Source organism: Symphodus melops (assembly GCF_947650265.1).
Source record: "Symphodus melops genome assembly, chromosome: 4".
NCBI lineage: Eukaryota > Metazoa > Chordata > Actinopteri > Labriformes > Labridae > Symphodus > Symphodus melops.
In genome coordinates this window covers 29,145,448-29,165,656 of record NC_136694.1, presented here as the reverse complement: position 1 = coordinate 29,165,656, position 20,209 = coordinate 29,145,448, and the positions used below count along the sequence as shown (strand labels likewise).

Sequence of the window (20,209 nt, the reverse complement as noted above, 5' to 3'; positions counted from 1 at the left end):
CGACACGACTCGAGGACTCAGCGACCCTGTCAGGCGTCTTCATCGCAGCTTTCCTTCAAATTCATGCTGATTACATTCCCTCCCAAAATTGACCATAACAGCCGGTTTAAAAAAAAGAAACTGTGTGTTTGCATGTGTGTACCTGCTGAGCTCCGTCTCCAGGCGTTGCAGTTTTTCAGTGAGAGATTTCCGTTCAGATCTCAGGCCGTCACAGTCCTGCTGCAGAGTTGTGCACCGCTGTTGCAACGTGACACACTCCTCTGAGAGAGAGAAAGAAGCGGGGGGGAGAGTCATAACTGTCATATATACAGACCACAAACAAAGACATTTCTAAGGAGAGACACAGAACGCCTCCCCGTGCTCACCCTGCAGCTGGCTGGCTGAGCTCTGCTGCTGTTGCTGCTGCGTGAAGGCCTCCTGCAGCCGGCGGATCTCCTCCTCGTACTTGGCCGCCGCGGTCCTCCAGTGCTCCAGCTCAGTCCGGACGACGCCCAGGTCGGCCTGCAGGGTGGCGATCTCTCGCTCCCTCTCTGCCGTGGTGGCCTCCATAGAGTGCCGCAGGACGAGAATCTGACAGGAGGAGAGAGCACGAGCCGTGAAGTCAGACAGGAGGAGGTTTGGATAAAAATGAAATGTGAGCTTTTTGAGGAGTCAGAAGGTAACGAGCTGAGCTTTCACCTCCTCCTGTGCGGAGTAGAGCTCCTCTCTCGTGGTGCAGATGGTGCTCTCCCTCTGCTCCCTCAGTGCCTCCATGTCGGCCTGCAGCTTCCCGAGCTGAGCTGCAACACAAACAGGAAGATGAGAAACGAGGCGAGAGCAAATAAATCAGTCAGTATGTTCTTCTTCTTGACTCAAACAGCTTTTATACACAAGGGGAGGAGCCATGTAAACACAGCTCTGACAACAACACAGCCAGCAGGACCTCCTGCTTCTCCCTCACTGGAGACAGTTAGGATTCATTAGGCAGAACACTCGTGTACGTACTCTGCAGGTACTGGATCTGTTTAGTCGACTCCTCGGTCTGCTGAGTGTTACTCCTCCTCTCGTCCTCCAGCAGAGCTGCAGACGCACACACACACACACACACACACACAGTCAAATCATTCCTGAGGCACGGGGGTCAGATAGGAAAATGAAGATCAGAGCTAAAATACTGGGTTAGGTGGGAATTCAAACCACTTTGAGTGGGGTTTTCTGTTTGTTTTATGCTTGATGAGGTCTAAAAGCTGCAGCAGCACTTCATGACCCTGAGCTTTTTTTTATTATTATTATTATTATTATGACAGTGTTTGTTACCCTGGAGCTCCAGACATCTCTGCTTGCCCGTGTTGGCTAAGTCCTGGGCCTCCAGCAGCTCTCTGTGGAGATGGTGGATGACCTGCTCCGTGTCTCCAGGCTCCAGACCGGCCCGATGCAGCTCAGCTACACACACACACACACACAAGAACAAGTCATTTTATAGCACATGAAGCCAATTACAGAAATGCACAGCTCCCCCTGCTGGACAGTTAGATGCATTCCTGAATCTGATAAACGGCACGACTGCAAAGCAGAGAGACGAGCTGCCTTTGTACCTTTGAGCAGAGCGACTCTGTTCTGCGGTTCATTCAGCTCCTGGTCGTCCATGTTACCGTCTGAAACACAAACACACACTTTTCAAGGACGATCACCTGACACAGAGAGATGATTCACGAGTCTGATCTTAAGATCTCTAAATATCAGCTGCTGTATGTTTCATGATTTCAGAGTTCATGATCTACATGGAACAAATGACAACTTCAACACTTTGTAAAAGGGAAGTGATGAAAATGAAAGTTTGGTTGAATTAAGAATAAACACTTAAGCTGCAGAGTGAATCGCCTAAAGACAAGCTGACATATTCAGATTAACTGTGTGGAGTCTGTGGTCCTCCAGGCAGACGTCTGACCTGTGGCTCCTGACCCCCTCTCGCTCGTCCCCGGATATACAACTCTACCCACTGTCCTATCTCTCCGACGAACGAGAGAAAGCTCAATAAACAAATAACACTACTGACCTGACGTGTCGTCACTGCTGCGGTCTTTGCTGGGACTCAGCGTGTCTGACATGTCCGACTCTTTGGCATCCATCTGAGTCCCTGTGGACACACACACACACACACACACACACACACACACACACACACACACACACACACACACACACACACACACACACACACACACACACACACACACACACACACACACACACACACACACACACACACCATTGTGTGATGCGCTGATTGGATAGTTTTCAGTAAGTGAGGCACAGCAGGGTTCAGGAGGTGAAACAGAAACAAAAAACAGCCACAGTCTGAAATGTTTTTTTTCCCGTTTGTGTGACGTTTCTGCGTTCATGTTAAAAAAAATAAAATAAAAAAAAATAGAGGAGACTCTAAATGTAAAATCTGAGCTCGAGCATATTGTGTGTCCACAGAGAATTAATTATTAAAAAAAAAAAAAAAAAAAAAAAAAGGATGGCAAAGATTCGGACCTCTAACGGTAACAAAGGCAGAGGTCAAAGGTCAGAGAACACTGCGGGGTCTCCATGTCAGCAGTTTGGCTCTTTGTCCCGATTTATGAACAAAAAGTCGACGAGTGTAACTCTTATAAAAATAAAATAAAATAAAAAACAATTTAAAAAAAGCGTCAAACAGTTCGGCTAAAATATCTGATTATCAAGGAGAAGCTCTTGAACGCCTTCTTTTCCGTATAAAACACGTCAGGTGTGCGATGGTCTCTACCTTTGAGCCGATCCGGGCTGGCCAGGATGTCGTCGTCATCGTCGTCGTCGTCTTCAGCCGTCTGGTTGTTCTGCAGGTGAGCGTCCATCACTTCTGTGAACACACAAACATGACGACTGCTCGATGAGACTCAGTGACGATCGAACGTCAAGAAATTTAACTCTGAATCAAAGAAGACGACGCGGCGAGGAGTTGACCTCTTACCGTCAAAGCTGGCGAGTTTGTGGATCGAAGAACAGACCGTCTCCTTCAACTGTTTGACGGCTGCGGCGAGAAAAAAGGAAACAGACGTGGAATCAGTGAGTCCCGACAGCTCGTTTGAACTTGTAAGAAAACAGAGAGATGTGAAAATCTGTCCTGAGCTCCGCCACATAATCCCTCCTCCACGCAACAACAACAACAACAACAACAACAACAACAACCAGCCGACGGCTCGTGTTGGGTTATTATCATGTGTGGTTAGTGTTTCATCTCATTCATCAGGGCGCCACTCTACGCTGCGTTTCATTTGATCTCGGAAGTCGGACATCCGGGATCCATTGCCGGTCCGATGCATCACCAGGAACGCCTCCCTGAAAACTCAGAGACCCTTCAGAAAGACCGAGTTCAAATCCAACATGGCTGCTGCGTGCATCAACGGTAATGTCTGACCCGTTATCTTTACGAGTCCTCTTTGTGTGTAATAAAACCAAATCACACTGATCGTGTCATTAAGCTTCTGTGTATTCAGGTCCGAGTGTCGTTATCGTCTGGTATAATCAAACACATCAAACGTACTCCTGGAGGCGTCCACGCCGCTTGTCCGACCTGCAACTGGAACGCCGTTCACTCAGCCGTGACGTCATTCCCGGCTACGAGAACATCGGACCCTCTGAAGGTTATGTACATGTCTACCCTGTCCTCTCTTATCTATCTTCAGTTGTCTAATTAATCAAATAAAAATTAAAAAAAAAGACTGTAATATTTCCTCTATGAAAAACATTGTAGTATTAAAAAAATTATTTAACTTGAAATCAGAGTAAACCTACAGTTACTTAAAGAGTTAAAAGGAGCTGAACGTAAGACTCAAATACCCTCGCACTTCAACCAACAACCTGCTACGTCAACGGTCACGTGTCTTTGTACAACACGCGCTACCGGAGGATTCCTCTGGAGGGAGCGTTACGTCAACGGCTGTGACGCATCATCGCGGGGATAGCTGCGTTACTTGATCTGTTCACTTTTCCTCCGGCTCTCGGGTGTCATTTCCTCTCATCCTCTCACCGCACCACTCTACACGGAACCGAGCGGGAATTTCTGACAACGTACACAACCATCACGCCAAACCACCGCAGGACACGCAAAAAGGCTGCGTTTGTGCTGTTCGCTTCACGCGTAGCTAAACGTCACCAACCGTCAAAGCGTCACCAACCGTCAAAGCGTCGCCACACGGCGGAGCAGCGCAGCCTCGTGACGCGAGACGTCAGTGATCATCAGAGCGGGAATATTACGTGACATACAAGTATTAGTTAGACTTTTACTTATATCAGCTGCTCCTACAATCATCCTAAAATTTTTTTTAACTCAGTTCTTTTCAATTTAAAGCTACAAAAAAAAACATCTAAAGCCGAACAGTCGATACAAACGTACGTCTGTCAAACTGTTTTTAGTGTTAAAACGTGTCCAAGGATTGCTCATCAAATATCTCAAACTGCATTAACTTAAATAAAATCACTGGAGACGGACGACTTCATAAGAAGTGTTGTCGTCTGAATGGCGCAGAAACTTCTAGAAACATCTTCATAGAAGTGGACAGCTTATATCACTGCAGCAAACAAACAAACAGGAGATAGAACCAGCTTATGCTTGACTGGTTTCAGAAAACTCAAACACTTCAAGTATAGTTGGAAAATTAACAGAAAATTCTCGAGCCAGAGAAAAAGAAAGGAGCAAAAAAGAGAGAAGGAGGAAGAGGAGGAGGGAGGAAAGCAGAAACAAAAGAAGAAGAAAATGTTGGTTAGTTAATTCTTCTTATGGAGAGAAACAAAAAGCAGCAAGCAAAGAAAAAAAAATTAGAGCTTTCGAAAAAGAAAAGCTACAGGAAGCATGTCAGGGGCGTTTAAAAGAGAAGCGGTTAAATGAACTCATGAGTCAGAGGTCGATAGAAGAACCATCACGTCCTTCTTCAATGACAGAAGCACCAGTAACAGCGAGACGAGGCGGCGTGAGACAAACTCGTCTCCAAAGATGTCTTAAAACTTTTTTTTTTTTCTCCCAGCGAAGGATATGCGTCTGTTTCTGTGTGTGCGTGTGTGTGTGTGTGTGTGTGTGTGTGTGTGTGTGTGCGTGCGCAGACAGCAGGATCAGGTGTGTGTGTGTGTACTCACGCGGACACTCAATCAACTGTTGAATTCTAGTCGAGGCTCCTCCGCTGTTGTTTACATGACAGTTGTCTGACAGAAACACAGAGCACTGACGTTACTGAGAGGTTCGCTGCTCATCACGGCGTCATGATGGCCGCCGCTGCTTCATCATTAAACTTTATTTATATTCAAGAGAAAAACGGGAAAACAAAAGAGAAAGCATGGAGGCAAACATCCTGACGTTTGCAGAAAATGGAGGATGACGCTCGTTAGTTTAGGAACTGGTTGGAAAATGATTCAACACATTTTCTGCTCGTTTAATTGATGTTTAAAAATATTTCTGCATTTTAAGAACAACAAAAAAGCGTCACTCTGAAACGATTCTAGATTAAATATTTTAATGTTAAACTGCTTTCATGGACCCATTTTGATCCACTTAAAGGTTTTCTCCATGTTCCTCTAACAGCCCCCCCCCCCCCCCCCCATGATGAGAGAAGTCCACCCTGAACATCCAGTTTCCTACAATTTTCCTTCGATCCAGAATCTGCTTTGAGTACCAAACCTCACATTACCAGAGAGGACGAAAACCATGACGTGAGAGAGGACACACAGAAACAAGCAGGTAGGAAGCATGACGGGGGACTACTGAGTCTACGAGGGGGGAGGAAAACTACACAGACAAATAAGATGCTTGTTTAGCAAACAGGCAAGGCAAGAAATCAGAGCCAAACAGGGCGGGTACTTTTTAGACGACTAGGAGTCATAGAGCAGCTCTGGACAGACAGAGACAGGAAGTGGACAGGAAGTGGACAGGCAGACAGACGGCTGAAGTGTAGATTTTTAACGGACAAAGAGGTGAAAGTAACCAGCCCAACAGTTCAATGGAGACTACGCTACAACCACATGAATATACTTCAGTCATCAGAGCGTCCACTCACCAGACTGAATCAGAACTTAGCTTCTTCTTCACGCCTGAACAAAACGCCTGAAAAGATCTCATGTATGTTGTCTCTTTGTTTCCTGTTACACCAACGCAGGCCGCCGCCTGTGGCGTCGCTTTTTGTCTCGGCTAAAAAGTTACACTTGATCACACCGCGGAGACTACAGCCGGCGCTCAACCGCCACGTACGTTCCAGCTCACGCGTGAAGCGGCGGTACTCTTTCACACCGCCGTCACTCCCCACTCGTATCACATGGAGTCTACGATCGGCGGGGAGCGACAGGAAGCAACAGAGGTAGCTCCCCCGCCGATCCAACAGCTGATGACCTCCTCTGTGTGTCGGAGCCTTAATTGATACCATGATCCAATTAAAGTCTGGAGTTCTTCCAGCTTCATTTAAATCCTCGATTAAAGGCCGGCTTGGTCATTTGTGAAAACTGGCGTGAATTCTGAAAGTAGCGTTCACTCAGTGCTCCGTCTGCACCCGCCCCCTTCTCTCTGTGCTCCCTCATAAGCCACGCCCCTATGTGCCCCTCATAAGCCACGCCCACCCCATGCACTCCCTCATAAGCCACGCCCCTCCTCTCTGCACTCCCTCATAAGCCACGCCCCTCCTCTCTGCGCTCCCTCATAAGCCACGCCCCTCCTCTCTGCGCTCCCTCATAAGCCACGCCCCCTCACCGACATGCAAAAGTGGACCTGAGCTCGTCTCTTCATTGTTTAGAAACTACATCGTCTCGTGTCTCATTCAGCGGCCAGTAAACTCTCAGTACAAACTCCGTCATCGATGACGTCATCTTTGAGTGTAGCGAACTGAGCAGGGAGGCGTGTGATTGGTTCATCAGATTGGTCCCTCCTGGCAGACATTGGTTGAAGTTTTTACAGACTTACAGACTGATAGGGATGATGGATTTTCAGAGCACCTGAGTTATTAATTTCTGTCAGGACCTAAAGACCGACCGTGCCTTTAAGAATGTGTCTGATATTTAGCTAACGTGTTTATTCTCTACAGATTTATGCCATAAACAAACAGTCCTAAATCAAACGGACTTTAATTTAAATAATGAGACTAACTACCATCGATTTCTTCCTCTGGACCAACTGCACCATCATCGGTGTCTGTGTCCTCCTCATCCTCGTCTTCCTCCTGGCTCTCAGGTGTCTGCAGGCTCTGTTTGTCCTCGACAGGCTCCTCTACCGCTCCGGCCGAGATAATGTCCTCATCTGTCATGTGACCAGATCAGATATATATGTACACACACACACACACACAGCCGTGTGGGCTCAGTGACACCTCCAGCATTCATGTTCAGTGTTTTCATTCAAATCACCAGAAGTCAATCAGTGACCAGAAGCTCTCTAACCCGCCCCCCACCATAGAAGAAGAAAAACAAAGCAGTGGACAGTTTGGCAACCATGGAAACAACCCAGATTACCCAGAACCCCCAACAAGCCTCGATCGGACACATCCACGTGTCCTGGTCGCGTCATCCTTCGTATATTAATTTAAAGCGTCCTGGTGAAACGTTTGTTTTTACGCCACACGTGGTCGTTCAGAGATCCTCGGAGGAACGTTCACATGCATGTCTCGATTAGGTCATCGATTTTAAAGTTGGCGAGGGTTCGCTTCAGGGTTCACCTGTGGGGTTTTCAAACCCTACGACGGTGGCCGGGTGCATCGCCATGGTAACCTACGGCGCACAGTTCGAGATAAAAGAGATCAAACTGGGAAAATCTCCGCCCACTGAGCGATCAGACCTCTTTGCTGGTGAAGCTCACGGAGCTGATGTTATACATTTAAGATGTGTGATCACAAACAGTCTCTGTGATGGTCAGAGCTGCAGCTCCGGTCGTTTATGGAGTTCTTATCATCAGTCCGACGCTGAACTATCACACGCCGTTAAGCCGACGTTAACACTCCTGAAGAGTTTGATAGATAATATCGATCAGCTGACGGCAGACGCGGTTGTTATCGTCTATTTTTATTCGTCTATCTCTCCTTCGTTTTTTATTTTTATTGTATCTGCCTCCTGAGATAATCCTTCAAAGTCTGCAGGTAAAGTTTGGATTCTAATTATTCACACGGATGTTTAGGAACGCTCATCGGAGCAGGTCGAGGACAAATGTTCGACTGCAGGATTTGAGGTTTCAACACTTTTAGACAAACGTTCCCGGGTGTTCCTGAAACTAGAGGAGGAGGAAACCTGCGAGCAGCAGAAGAGCCAGACTTTCACTGTGACAGACAAACAGAGGCAGGATGGAAACACGAGAGCGACTTCATGCAGGAGCTTCTCATGCGTCATTAGTGCAGGATGAGGAGGTGGAGTTAGCGCCCAACAGAAGAGACAGACGGCGGCGGGTGGAGAGGACGAGCGGAGCGGAGAGGTTAGACTCACCCAGGCTGTTGTTCTCTTTTAAGCTTTTCTCTTGTAGCTGTTCTAACCGCACTGTAAACAACAACAACAACAACAACAGCAGAGAAGCGTTGACTCACGAGCAGTCCCAGCCGAGCCACCCGATAGGTCACTGGTTGTGTGTCTTTGCATGCAGTGTGTGTGTGTGTGTGTGTGTGTGTGTGTGTGTGTGTGTGTGTGTGTGTGTGTACCCTGCAGGGCGGAGAGCCTCTCGTTGGTGAAGTCGTTGTCGGCCTGCAGAGCTTCGATGCGAGCCTGGAGAACCTGCTCCTTCTCCTCCATCTCCTCGATCCGCAGCTCCAACTCCCTCTTCTCCGTGGCGCCCCGCTGGGTCAGCTCCTCCTGCCGGCCCTCCGCCGTCTGGACGGGGGCGGGGAGGAAGGAGAAAAGATTACTTATTACTGTATTCCAAACATCCTGTGAAACCAAACATGACAGGGTCGATTCCAGCGTCCGTGTCGGTACCTTTATTTTGTCGGTGAGCTCTTTGATCTCGTTGACGGCGGCGTTGTACTTGTTGGCGAGCTCCCTCAGCTCCTCCTGACCTCTCTCCGACATCTCCTTCAGGTGTGTGCACTCGTCCTCCGTGTTGCTGAGCGAGCGCTGCACGACGGAAAAGCTCATTAGGGCCTCGCGAGCACGAGAAGAGAAAAACACAACAACGGGAGTGAACGCGCGCGTGTGTCTTACCTCGACCTCCGACAGCTTCCTGACCACCTCGATCTTCTCCTGCATCACTCTCCTCAGGGACTCCTTCGCCGTCGTCTCGTAGTTGTGTTTGTCCTCCTGAAGAGACAGAAGCTCTTTCCGGATCCCTTCCTCCGTCTGGTTCTGACACACACGAGGACACACGTGCAGAACACTTGACTCACTTTGATCCATTTCATGCACCAAGAGTTCTTCTTCTATCTGCCGTGTGTTACCTTCGAGTACGCCTGCAGCTGACTGCCCATCACCTCCAGTCTGGACAGCAGGCGGTCTTCATCGATCAGGGCCTGGTGAGAAAACAGTTAAAGGAAGCTGCGTCTCGGAGTTGAGGGTTTTAACGCCCGATGTCGGGGGGTTCCCTACCTGCCAGCTGCTCTCCGAGGCCTCCTGTGTGTTGGCTAGCAGACGCTGCAGGGTGGCTAACTTCTGCTCCAACATCTGCTCTCTGTGTAAGGCCTCCTGACGGCCAGAGAGGGAGGAGGAAGAGAAAGTGAGTGAGGGCGCCCTCACACGGTGCAGCATCACGAGGTGAACTGTGCGACATGTTGAGTATGTGTTCTTCTATTTTACTTTAATAACTTGCCTCTTGTGTCACCCGACAAGCTGCTGGGTTTAAATGGCTTCTTTCAAAAGATTTCCTTTTTTTGGTATTAACTTAATCACATTGTTTGTTTTTGTTCATTTGATCTACTTTGTTTATTTTAAGTGCATGAAATAAATAAAAATATAAAGATGAAGTAAGAGAGGACTCTGCAGGGAAGGTGGCTCGTCTGCTCGCTTCATGGTTTACGTGCACTTCCACAGAATGACCAGTAGGTGTCAGTGTGCGTTACCTGTAGATACTGGGAGAGCTGGAACAGTTCCTGAGAATACATGCTGGGAGTGTTGGCTGCAACCTAGAAAACACACACACACACACACACACACATTATGTAAACACATTGACTGTTGTCTGGACTTCATTCAGGCTGACGTTGGAGCTGAAGAAGAATAAATGTGTAAAACTACAGAGGTCAAAAGGTCAGTTTGTGACGCTCAAACAAGCACACACACACACACACACACACACACACACACACACACACACACACACACACACACACACACACACACACACACACACACACACACACACACACACACACACACACACACACACACACACACACACACACACACACACACACACACACACACACACACACACACACACACACACACACACACACACAGCTCCGTGTTTTCATTGGACGTTTTATTTATTGATGTCACGCTGTCGGTCAGCGTCAGCTCTCTCTCTCTCTGACGTGTAAATCCATTTCAGAGCACACTGATCATTCAGCGCTCTTTGAAAATGCTCGGGAGGATAAATCAGTGCGTACAGTTCCTCGTGTGTCCGGTCTTAATCATCGCTTCATTCCTGACTCTTATTTTTAAAACGCAGAAAAAGACGGAAACTTTCCCTCGAGTGACGAGTTTATAAAAAGTCTCCAGCAGGAGATTCAGCGACACATTTTCACACTTCCCCACACGGTGTGTGTGTGTGTGTGTGTGTGTGTGTGTGTGACTCATTTAAAGTGTGTGTGTCTTCAGAGACCAGGGAGGTTCACGTCTCCTTCTATGAGACAGTTAATTATGTTTGAGAAATGGTACAAATGTAATCACAGCTTCTCCGACACACACACACACACACACACACACACACACACACACACACACACACACACACACACACACACACACACACACACACACACACACACACACACACACACACACACACACACACACACACACACAGCTCCAGCCTACATTCCTCAGACAGGTTGCACTGAGGCTCTGTTGTTCTCACTGTCAGAGGGTGAGGCAGCAGAGAAACACTTAATAAACTTTATTCGTCACGTTTGTTCGATGGCGAATGATATAAATTAAAACGCTCATATTTGAACCTCGTTATTATTAAACCTGAAAGCATCTCTTTACTAGAATCAATTATTTTATTAAGTTCAAGTTGAGCCGATCAAACAGATTTTCGGGGCCTCCGGGTAGATTAGCGGTTAAGTCGAACGCCACATGTAGAGAGGCGATGGTCAGAACTCGAGTTCATCGCAAAGCTGTCAATCAAACCACCCAACCAATCAACACCGAGCGCTCAGGAGTCCACTGCAGGGAGGAGTTTTCCAACCAATCAGAGCATTTTCCCCCACGCATCACACTTCCTGTTTCGCTTGTAAAAGTCCCCGTGTGGTCGCAGATTAAACTCGAGGTCATTATCAGACGCTGGATCTGATTCTTCGAGACACGGATGATGCGTAACGCTCACCCGGGTCGGATGAAGCAAAAAAAGCACGACGGCAGCATCAGATTCATGGAGCAGATATCTGGACTGCAGCGCCACCATTAAAATGTGATTTAAGTCCAGTCGGACTTTAAACGGCTCAAAGACTCGAAGCTCTCAGACGCTGCAGAGAGAAAAACACTTTGCCCCCCTGATCCACATGAGAGACCTCTGCAGAGCGGCTGGCAGCAAGCCCTGCATTCCTCAATCAGCTGACTGACTACTACACACACACACGCACACGCGCACACACACACACACACACACACACACACACACACGCACACACACACACACGCACACAGCTCCATCACTAAAGAGCAGGCATTCATGTAAATCTGAGATACAGACAAAACAATCCACACACAAAAAAGGACAACAACAACACACACACACACACACACACACATATGCATGCACACGCACGCACACACATCTTGGTGATCTTACCTTGTCTACAGGTAGCGGTAACGGAGTCTGGATGACACTGAAAAGGAAGAAGAGAGAAGAGATAACAAATTGTCACCATGGAAACAGCTGGGAGGAAAGGAGGAGGGGGGGGGGGCGTAACCACGACGACAGAAAAAAAAAAAAAAAAAGATTCTTGTCTTGTGATTCTGGTTTAAAGCATCTCAGTCTCAGCACGTCGACGTCGTTCAACATAAATTTTTGACTCTTAGTAAATTAACGATTGGCTGCTTTACTTCCTGTTTGTCTGCCTCACACTTCCTGTCGTGGGATCAACGTCTGGGATGTTTCACGATTACTTTTTCATTTACACATTAAAATTTTTTTTCGACTCCTTGATGCCTTTATATCTGCAAACACAACAGGCTCAGATGAGACTGTACACTGTGCAGAGGCTGAGCGTGCGTGTGTGTGTGTGTGTGTGTGTGTGTGTGTGTGTGTGTGTGTGTGTGTGTGTGTGTGTGTGTGTGTGTGTGTGTGTGTGTGTGTGTGTGTGTGTGTGTGTGTGTGTGTGTGTGTCGTCATGTAGAGGTGACTGAACTCTACACACAGCCTGTTGATCATTAATGTGAACGGGAGGTTTCCTTACAGTACGACTGAAGGCAGTGAGTCACTCACAGCGAGGTTCATTTTCCAAACGTGTAGAAAACGCACCGAGCGCTAAACCCCGAGACGACGTCAGAACATTAAATCAAATTGACAAACTTTGGATCAAGCTCTGCAGGGGAGCTGATCTCCAAGGAGGGCGACCTTTGACCCCGAAACCTCTGCTGCAACAAACATTACACAAACACTAACCTTTCACCCCACAGCATTAAAACATCAACCTCTTTTTAACGCACACAGCTGAGGGAACCTCTCCGTCCTTTGGAGGAGATCCTTACTGTACTGTATCTGGACAAACCGGGACACATGAGGCCACAGGTTTGTTTAAAGGGGGGGTGTTTGAGTCGAGCTGGGATCAGTCAGAGTTCAGGAATGAAGGGAAAACTGGACTCGGTTAGAGATTAACTCAGAGAGCGAGAGAAAGCTGAAAAAAACACAATGCACTCCATCCATCTTAAAACACTGTGAGGCAACAATCCTCCAATCAGGAGCCTGGGTTTGAATCCAATCATCTCTCTCCCTCTGCTGCATTCTTAGTGCATATTCTTCGCTGCAGTGCATGCTGGGAATAGATGTATTGTAGTCTCAAAGGACTTTGTGAACCCGGAGTCCTCGCGGTGCAGATCAGCAGCTGTTCCTCCTTCAGACTGACAAACGACGTCCCCAGAGAGACGTCATCCGTCAGAGGAAACACGGACGCTCTGCAGCTCCATGAACCAGTCGCATCGCTGGAAGATCACCATCATGTTTCATCTTCAACACGCGAGTGTTTGGGGTGCAGGTGGCCTTGCTTTCTCTCTCTCTCACCCTGATTTACTAATCCATCAATCGTCCCGCCACATCGATGATTTATCAGAAAGATGCTGCAGAAATATTCACAAAGTTTGCGAAAAAGGAAGATGCAAAACGTTGGAGGCGGAGTCTCTGGGTGGAGAGGAATCCCACTGTGACATCACAAGGGGAGCACATTAGAAACGGAGCATTATTCTGCAGGCTACAAACAAAAAGGACCGGATGAATTTATTTCACGTTGTGAGTCTGAAGACGCTCATGTTACCCACATGAATGTTCATAAATACTGTTAAAGGGGATTTTTCATAATATGTCCTCTTTAACTTATAAAACTCAAACGTCCATCGTGCTATCTCGATCCTATGATGGGATTTCTTCTCCGTCTCCGTGTGTGGTTTCTACTGTTCTTTCATTTTCATCACTGTGCATAACGTTGTCTTATTGATAGTCTGAGCCAGCAGCATCATCACAGCAGGTTCATATATTAAACAGTCAGTGTCACCACCTGTAATCTGGAGCTTAACGCACCGACATGAGGCGGAGGAAAATTCAGCAAATGCTCAAACTACAAAAACATCATCATCCTGACTTGTGGGGCACGATCGTCAAATCACGGGTGCCAAATATATATCGCTATTTTATTTTGAAAAATGAAGGAGGGTAGCTTGAACAGAAGGAGGAAGACGACGAAGGAGATAAAAAAACAAACAAAAAGGAGACGTAGAAGGAAAAGAAGACGATAAAAGAGGAAGAAGATTTAGGAGATGAGGGAGGAGGAGACGAAGGAGACGGCAGGATAACTTGGTTTAATATGTGTTAAGTAAAGTAAACATTTAAAATGACAAAGATTTAAACTTATTCAAATGTCTGGAGGGCAGCGAGCAGGTCGTAAAGTCACGAAGACCCAGAGCGGCTCCAGAACTACAAGTTCAGAAAGACGGAAAAATCCACATGACCTCGATTCACAGCTCTTCAACTACAGCTCACGAGGAGACGGAGTCTGCACTACAGCACACACACACACACACACACACACACACACACACACACAGGACTCAGTCATCCACGTCTGATCTGGTGTGTTCGTGTGCGCTCCAGCAGACACTGACGCTGGAAAACAGTGGCGGTAGTTTCCAATGATTCCCTGCTCAGATATTTCTACACGTGAACGATTTCACGATGACGACTCCACTCAGAAGAGGCTGCTGCCCCCCCCCCCCCCCTCCCCTCCCCTCCACACACACACACCTCAATCATCTCCATGTTTGCAGGAGTGCAGATGTGAAACCGGTTAACGGATGTTTGGCAGCGGGAGAAGCGTGTAACATGAAGCTGTATCGTCTTTATGTCACGTCAGAGTTTTTTTTACCAGATGCAGAAAATCTGAAGAAATAAATAATTTCCCCTCACAACCAAAAGTTCTCTCTGCCACCTTTTGTAGACGCTAGCAGAGTAATATTAGCACCGCTCCTTTACCTGTGTGTGTATCTGTGTGTGTGTGTGTGTGTGTGTGTGTCAGTTACGCCAAAGGGCAACAAACAAAACTCCTGTTGTTGCTTCTAGTCACCAAAAAAGGTGATTCATCTTCCCTCCTTTCTCCAGCCACCGTGCGAGCTGACGACACGAGTATGAAGCAAGAATTAAAAATTTTTTTTAAAACTTGAGAAGTTTTTGAGAAGAGAGGGTCAAAGGACACGCTGGGATTATTCTTAATATAAAAAATCATGGGAGTGTAGCTGACAGTCAGTTCGGGTCACGTGATGTGAAAGCAGGCCTGCAGCTGATTGGTAAATGTGTGTGCATGGCACATGTTGTAATGTGTTTAGATGTCTGTTTAAAAACATGCTGGATGCCTCCCTCCCTCATATTAACCTTTTAACTGCCGTCAACAAATAAACAACAATCAAGTAAACACACCTGCTCTGCACGTTTTGGTCTCCGTGCTTCATCTCCTCCAGCACCTGTCACCGTCTCCAGACCTCCCAGCTTTATTTTAAGATCATTAAGTGATCCTTTAAAACCGACACAGCGAACAGTCAAAGTCAAGCTGCTTGGCGTGGAGCCGGTTTGACCCGAGGATACGAGCCTCGATCCGGACCGACACGCTTGGAGGAGCAGAGAAGTTGTTACCTGTCAGGTCGTCTTCGTCTCGAGTGATCCGCCGCAGCTCAAAGTTCACTGCTGGGGAAAATGGATCCCTCCTTGTTGCTTCATACTCTCCCTGAGTTTCACACGGAGCAGCTGATTTCTCTCGACTTTTCCACAACACAAACTTTCTTTCTTTTCTTTTCTTTCTTTCTTTCTTTGCTCCTCCTCCTCTCCTTTGAAGAAAAACAGCTGATTTTCCTCCTCTTACTTGTGCAACTTATCGGAGCTCCACCCCCTCCTGGCACTTTGAACAGAAACAAACTCCACTCTGCTTGCTGCACTTTTTAAGTTTTCACACTCGTTTAATGATCTGTGGGAGGCGGCGGCTCAAAAAGGTGTGCTGGATGAGTAAGCAGGGCGGAGCCATCATGAATTTATGTGTTATTAAAAAGAGAGACAGAGAGAGACTTGACCACGGTGGGCGTTGAAGGACATGTGGCAGGTGATAACAGACTGATAAGAGGAGCCATTGTCATGCAGGAAACGGTGACAGCAGATAAAACAACATGGCGGTTAAACCTGAAAGACGCCATTTCCTGTTTCCGATCAGATGAAGTTGAAAGTCGGAGCTCGACTCGCTTTTAGTTCCCCGTTAAAACTTGTGAGACGGGTGGTGTTTGTTTTGTTCTCTCCGTGTATCATCACACTCATGATGACTCCACACTGAATCACACAGAGAGGCTGCTGCAGGCCACGCCCACAAACCAGTGATGTCACAACTGGGGGTTTTCTCCTCCTTTTTTTAACATAAGGAAGAAAATAAGATGAATCCAAACAAAACCCTGAAACTTTTACACACATGGACACTCCAAGAGCAGAAAGACGTGAACCGAACGTTGATCAATCAATCAATCAATCTATATTGGTATTGCATCACCTCATAACTCATAACAGGCGTCATCTGGAGACACACATCCAGCTCGAGCTGAATGATCCGGATAATTCTCCTGCTGCGTTCTCACCTCGGAGTGTAATCTGAGTTTTTTTTCAGGAGATTTCTGCGAGTGTGACTAATCGATTATTAGTGTTCATACTATTCAGCAGAGTTTAAAAAGGCGTGTGAGTGTTTGACAGAAGGTTCTCCTTCCTGTCGAAGTCGCGTGTTTGAAAGATCTCGGGTTGAAATTCTTCCGGGAACATTGTCTCAGTTTTTAGCTGAATCCATGAAGTGTTTCAGTGTCTGCTGTAAATACAGGTGCTTTGTTCACACACACACACACACACACAAACACACACACACACACACACAGCGACTGTGTGAAGCTGTGTTTGGCAGACGTCCTCGTGTCCGCAGCTTAGAGCGACGGGCAGAAACATTCTTCAGCTATTAATAAATCTGTCTGAATTAGCTGCACGGCGCTCGCTGTGTGTGTTCGAGTCTACATGGCGTGCATCAGCTGATGACAGGAAGCGAGAAGGCGGCGGCGGCGTCACCGATGCCTCACATGCAGCTGTTCTGGTTCTGGATAAAGTGACGAACTCGACGCGATGTGAGAGTTGGACTTTAATCTCAGCTCGGAGTTAAACCGGTTAATCTGCTCGCTGCGTCTCAGCGCCAGCTCTTCATTAAAAAACTATTTTTGTCCAACTTGCTCCTGATCTCGTTTTAAACATCCAGCAGCAGACACACGCTGCAATTTCAAACATGTTCCAGAAGGGGGCGCATGTGTGAACGCTCTGGATTGTGGCGTCCCTTGATCAGGACGGGTTAGGACGAGCTGAGCCGAGCCGAGCCGCCGACAGGATCCAAAATCTAAACATGCATTTGTCTAGAAGGAGCACTTTTTTATTTTTACATATTTTATTAGTCGCATGAAGGAAATTCGCCCTCGCCTCAGCGTGACGCTGCGTGCGTTTACATGGACCTGATCATCCCGGTTATGATCAGACTGGCGATATGACGTTTACATGCTCAGAGAGAAACCTGCTTATTTACATCCCTGTATACATGATCATCAACAACAGTATCCCAGCTTCTGATTATTGTTTACAACTCAAACGGTGGCCATTTTAAAATCCGAGAAGAAAATAAAGATAGCTAATTACTGTGTGGTTAGCATGATCGTAGCAGATGTGGCTAATTCTCCTTATTTCCAACTCCAGAAGCGAGTTCACGTCGTCACCATCATGTTTGTTTTGGTTTCGCTCGTCAGTCACTCGGATGAGTCGGCTGTCGGCAGCTGTCAGAACCCGGCGTATACCCGCTACAGTATCCCGTTTGCTATCGGAGTTCTCCAGGTAGAGACAACCGGGCGCACGTCGCTCACGGCTCGAGATCGCCGGAGAACATCTGAGAACACACGAGGGAGCGCAGGCTCCTGATGAAGAGCGGGTGAGGCTCACTCTTCCTCTTCCTTCGTCGAGATGTTCGAGGCCAAAACCAGAGCTAAAAAAAGATGACTTTTGAAATCTGCAGATTTTGAATATGTTTGAGGGGGGAAGGACCAACGTGGCCCCTCGGGGGGGGGGGGGGGGGGGACCCCCGGCCTGCCCTTTGCTTCAGTCTCTTCTCTTTGCATGTCTGTGTTTCTGCACACTCGCTTTCAGAGAGCAGATGGCCACCGTGACGGGCGGCCCCGTGCCAGACACACACACACACTGTACACAGAGGATCCACCATCTAGTGTCGCCAGTTATAAAGCCACACACACACACACACACACACACACACCCAGTACAGTAGGAAGTTCCATGCTGGGTCAGCTGATGGTCCTCCATCAACCCTCAGCACGAATTCACACGAGCTCGTAGTGAGCTCGGCGGTGTGACGGCGCAAAAAACGCACACAGCATTTCCCTCGCAGCTGAACAACAGGCCACGCTCCTCATCAACAACTAGACAATAATTACATCACTACGCAGCGTGTGTGTGTGTGTGTGTGTGTGTGTGTGTGTGTGTGTGTGTGAGTAGCCAGACAGGCAGTAACAGCATTATTTACAGTAACCAGTGAACTATTAATACCAGCAGATGATGATGTCACCATCATGAGCAGCGGCGAATCACAGCGCTTCAATATTCCTTCCGGTCATGTGACCGTTGGAGAGATCACTACACTCATGGATTAGTACTTACTCGCTTCGCCGGCGGGCCTCCATCCCGTCGGGTAGGAAGAGTTTGATGGTGGACACGATGCAGCCATGAGTGACTGCAAACACAAACACAGTTAAACACTTTGATGTTTTCAAGCTGCGAGCAGATCGATCGTGTTGTTCTGTTTGGCGTTCACGCTTAAACGTCTAAAGTCTACGGCGGGCTGAGCGCTCATACGGTCCCGCCGTATTAAAGGAGGGTTTTAGTGGAGCTGAAAATCTGACCTGAATATTTGCTCTGTTCAGGTCGTCTGTGACCTAAGACGCCCCGAGGTTCCCCGCAGGGTCAGCCGAGCGCTCTCTGTTCTCTGTCATGTGACCAGCGCTGCTTCTTAAGCCTTGTGTCCACCCAGCGTTTATTTTTATTTTTTTCATTTATTTATTTTGAATTGTTTTCAGCGAGTAGAGAGCGGCGCCCAGCATCTTTTACCCCCAAAAACAGCTTTTTTTTTTTGGGTGCAAGTGAATTATAAATCTTTTCATGTATGTGTATTTATAGATGTATTTTTTTATATTTTATTTATTTATTTTTTTCTGGGGGGTAAGGACAGCCTTGGTCTACCAGGTGTCGTTTTGGTTTGGATGGTGGTTTGTTTCCCTTTCAGATTTGATGTTTGTAAGTACAGAGAGCACTTGTTTGTTCGTTTTGTTTTTTATTCTTGGAGAAAAAAAAAAGTCAATAAAATCAATCAAAAAAAAATCACAAAAAAAAATCAATAAAATCAATAAAAAAAATTTTTTTTTAAAAATCAATAAAAAAATTAAAAAAAATCTTTTCAAAATGTCCGATATGTGCCGCCGACTGATCGCGTCCTCTTTGCTCCGTGACTGATCGAAAATTATGCAAAACATTCAGTAAACCGTAACGGAGCTGTTGCCGGTCAACACACTGTTGTCATGGAGACAGGACAGACGTGCAAGCGCTTCACGTCTCATACGACCAGTCAAACGTGTGAATGTTCCAAAAGGCGTAAAAACGCGTGTACGTACCTTTGCGCGTGTTCTCCGTGACGTCGACGCCGAACTGGATGATGTCGCCGGAGAGGACCTCGCAGGGCGGACTCTCCTCCGAGCCTCGACTCAGCCTCTGGCTGTTGATGAACGTCCCGTTGCTGCTCTTCGTGTCCTGCAGGTAGAACTGAAACACAAGAACACACGCCGGGTTAAAAAACGCCACCGCTAATCCACCGCCACAGCAGCTGCTTTTATTGTCAGGCTCAAAAAGAGAGCGGGGTCAGATCACGGCAGCTCGACGTGTCGAAGGTGAAGCGTCACACCTGAGTGAAATCGCTCCTGATGAAACTTTGAGTTTGTCGGGCACCGTTAGCCACCGTTAGCTCCCCTAACTGCTAACATTCAGTCTCGAACTTTCACACGTGACGTTGAGCTGCGTTCGCGGGTCGCCATCTTGTGTTACACCTTAGCGGAGCATGTGAGTGGGCGAGCGAGAGTGAGGGAGCAGCAGGAAGGCAGAGAGGAGAGCAAAACTTAAAAGGACTTTAAGTGGAGGCTCCATTAGAAACCCCTTAAAATCAAACGTACGACGGCTGAGACTTTCAGACGGCGTGACTTCATGGTCGGTCACGTGACCACCGGG

The 20,209-nt window shown here is 47.4% G+C and overlaps 1 protein-coding gene across 10 annotated transcripts in view; it reads right to left on the bottom strand.

Annotated features, from left to right (window-relative positions):
• slmapa (sarcolemma associated protein a) overlaps positions 1–20,209 on the bottom strand; it is a 41,554-nt gene that overhangs the window by 9,261 nt on the left and 12,084 nt on the right. For 3 of the 10 annotated variants that reach the window (XM_079341625.1, XM_079341626.1, XM_079341623.1), the window contains exons 2-22: positions 19,603–19,750; positions 18,596–18,668; positions 11,960–11,996; positions 10,005–10,067; positions 9,535–9,630; positions 9,387–9,458; positions 9,154–9,294; positions 8,929–9,066; positions 8,655–8,823; positions 8,446–8,496; positions 7,127–7,273; positions 5,134–5,199; positions 2,972–3,031; positions 2,768–2,860; positions 2,036–2,116; positions 1,575–1,634; positions 1,297–1,422; positions 985–1,059; positions 679–779; positions 366–570; positions 143–260 (exon numbers count right to left, since the gene is read on the bottom strand). In XM_079341625.1, the coding sequence (XP_079197751.1) occupies positions 143–260; positions 366–570; positions 679–779; positions 985–1,059; positions 1,297–1,422; positions 1,575–1,634; positions 2,036–2,116; positions 2,768–2,860; positions 2,972–3,031; positions 5,134–5,199; positions 7,127–7,273; positions 8,446–8,496; positions 8,655–8,823; positions 8,929–9,066; positions 9,154–9,294; positions 9,387–9,458; positions 9,535–9,630; positions 10,005–10,067; positions 11,960–11,996; positions 18,596–18,668; positions 19,603–19,750 (2,120 nt within the window). The remainder of the gene's footprint in view (positions 1–142; positions 261–365; positions 571–678; positions 780–984; positions 1,060–1,296; positions 1,423–1,574; positions 1,635–2,035; positions 2,117–2,767; positions 2,861–2,971; positions 3,032–5,133; positions 5,200–7,126; positions 7,274–8,445; positions 8,497–8,654; positions 8,824–8,928; positions 9,067–9,153; positions 9,295–9,386; positions 9,459–9,534; positions 9,631–10,004; positions 10,068–11,959; positions 11,997–18,595; positions 18,669–19,602; positions 19,751–20,209) is intronic. The other 7 variants (XM_079341624.1, XM_079341631.1, XM_079341628.1 and 4 more) reach the window with 6 other exon arrangements.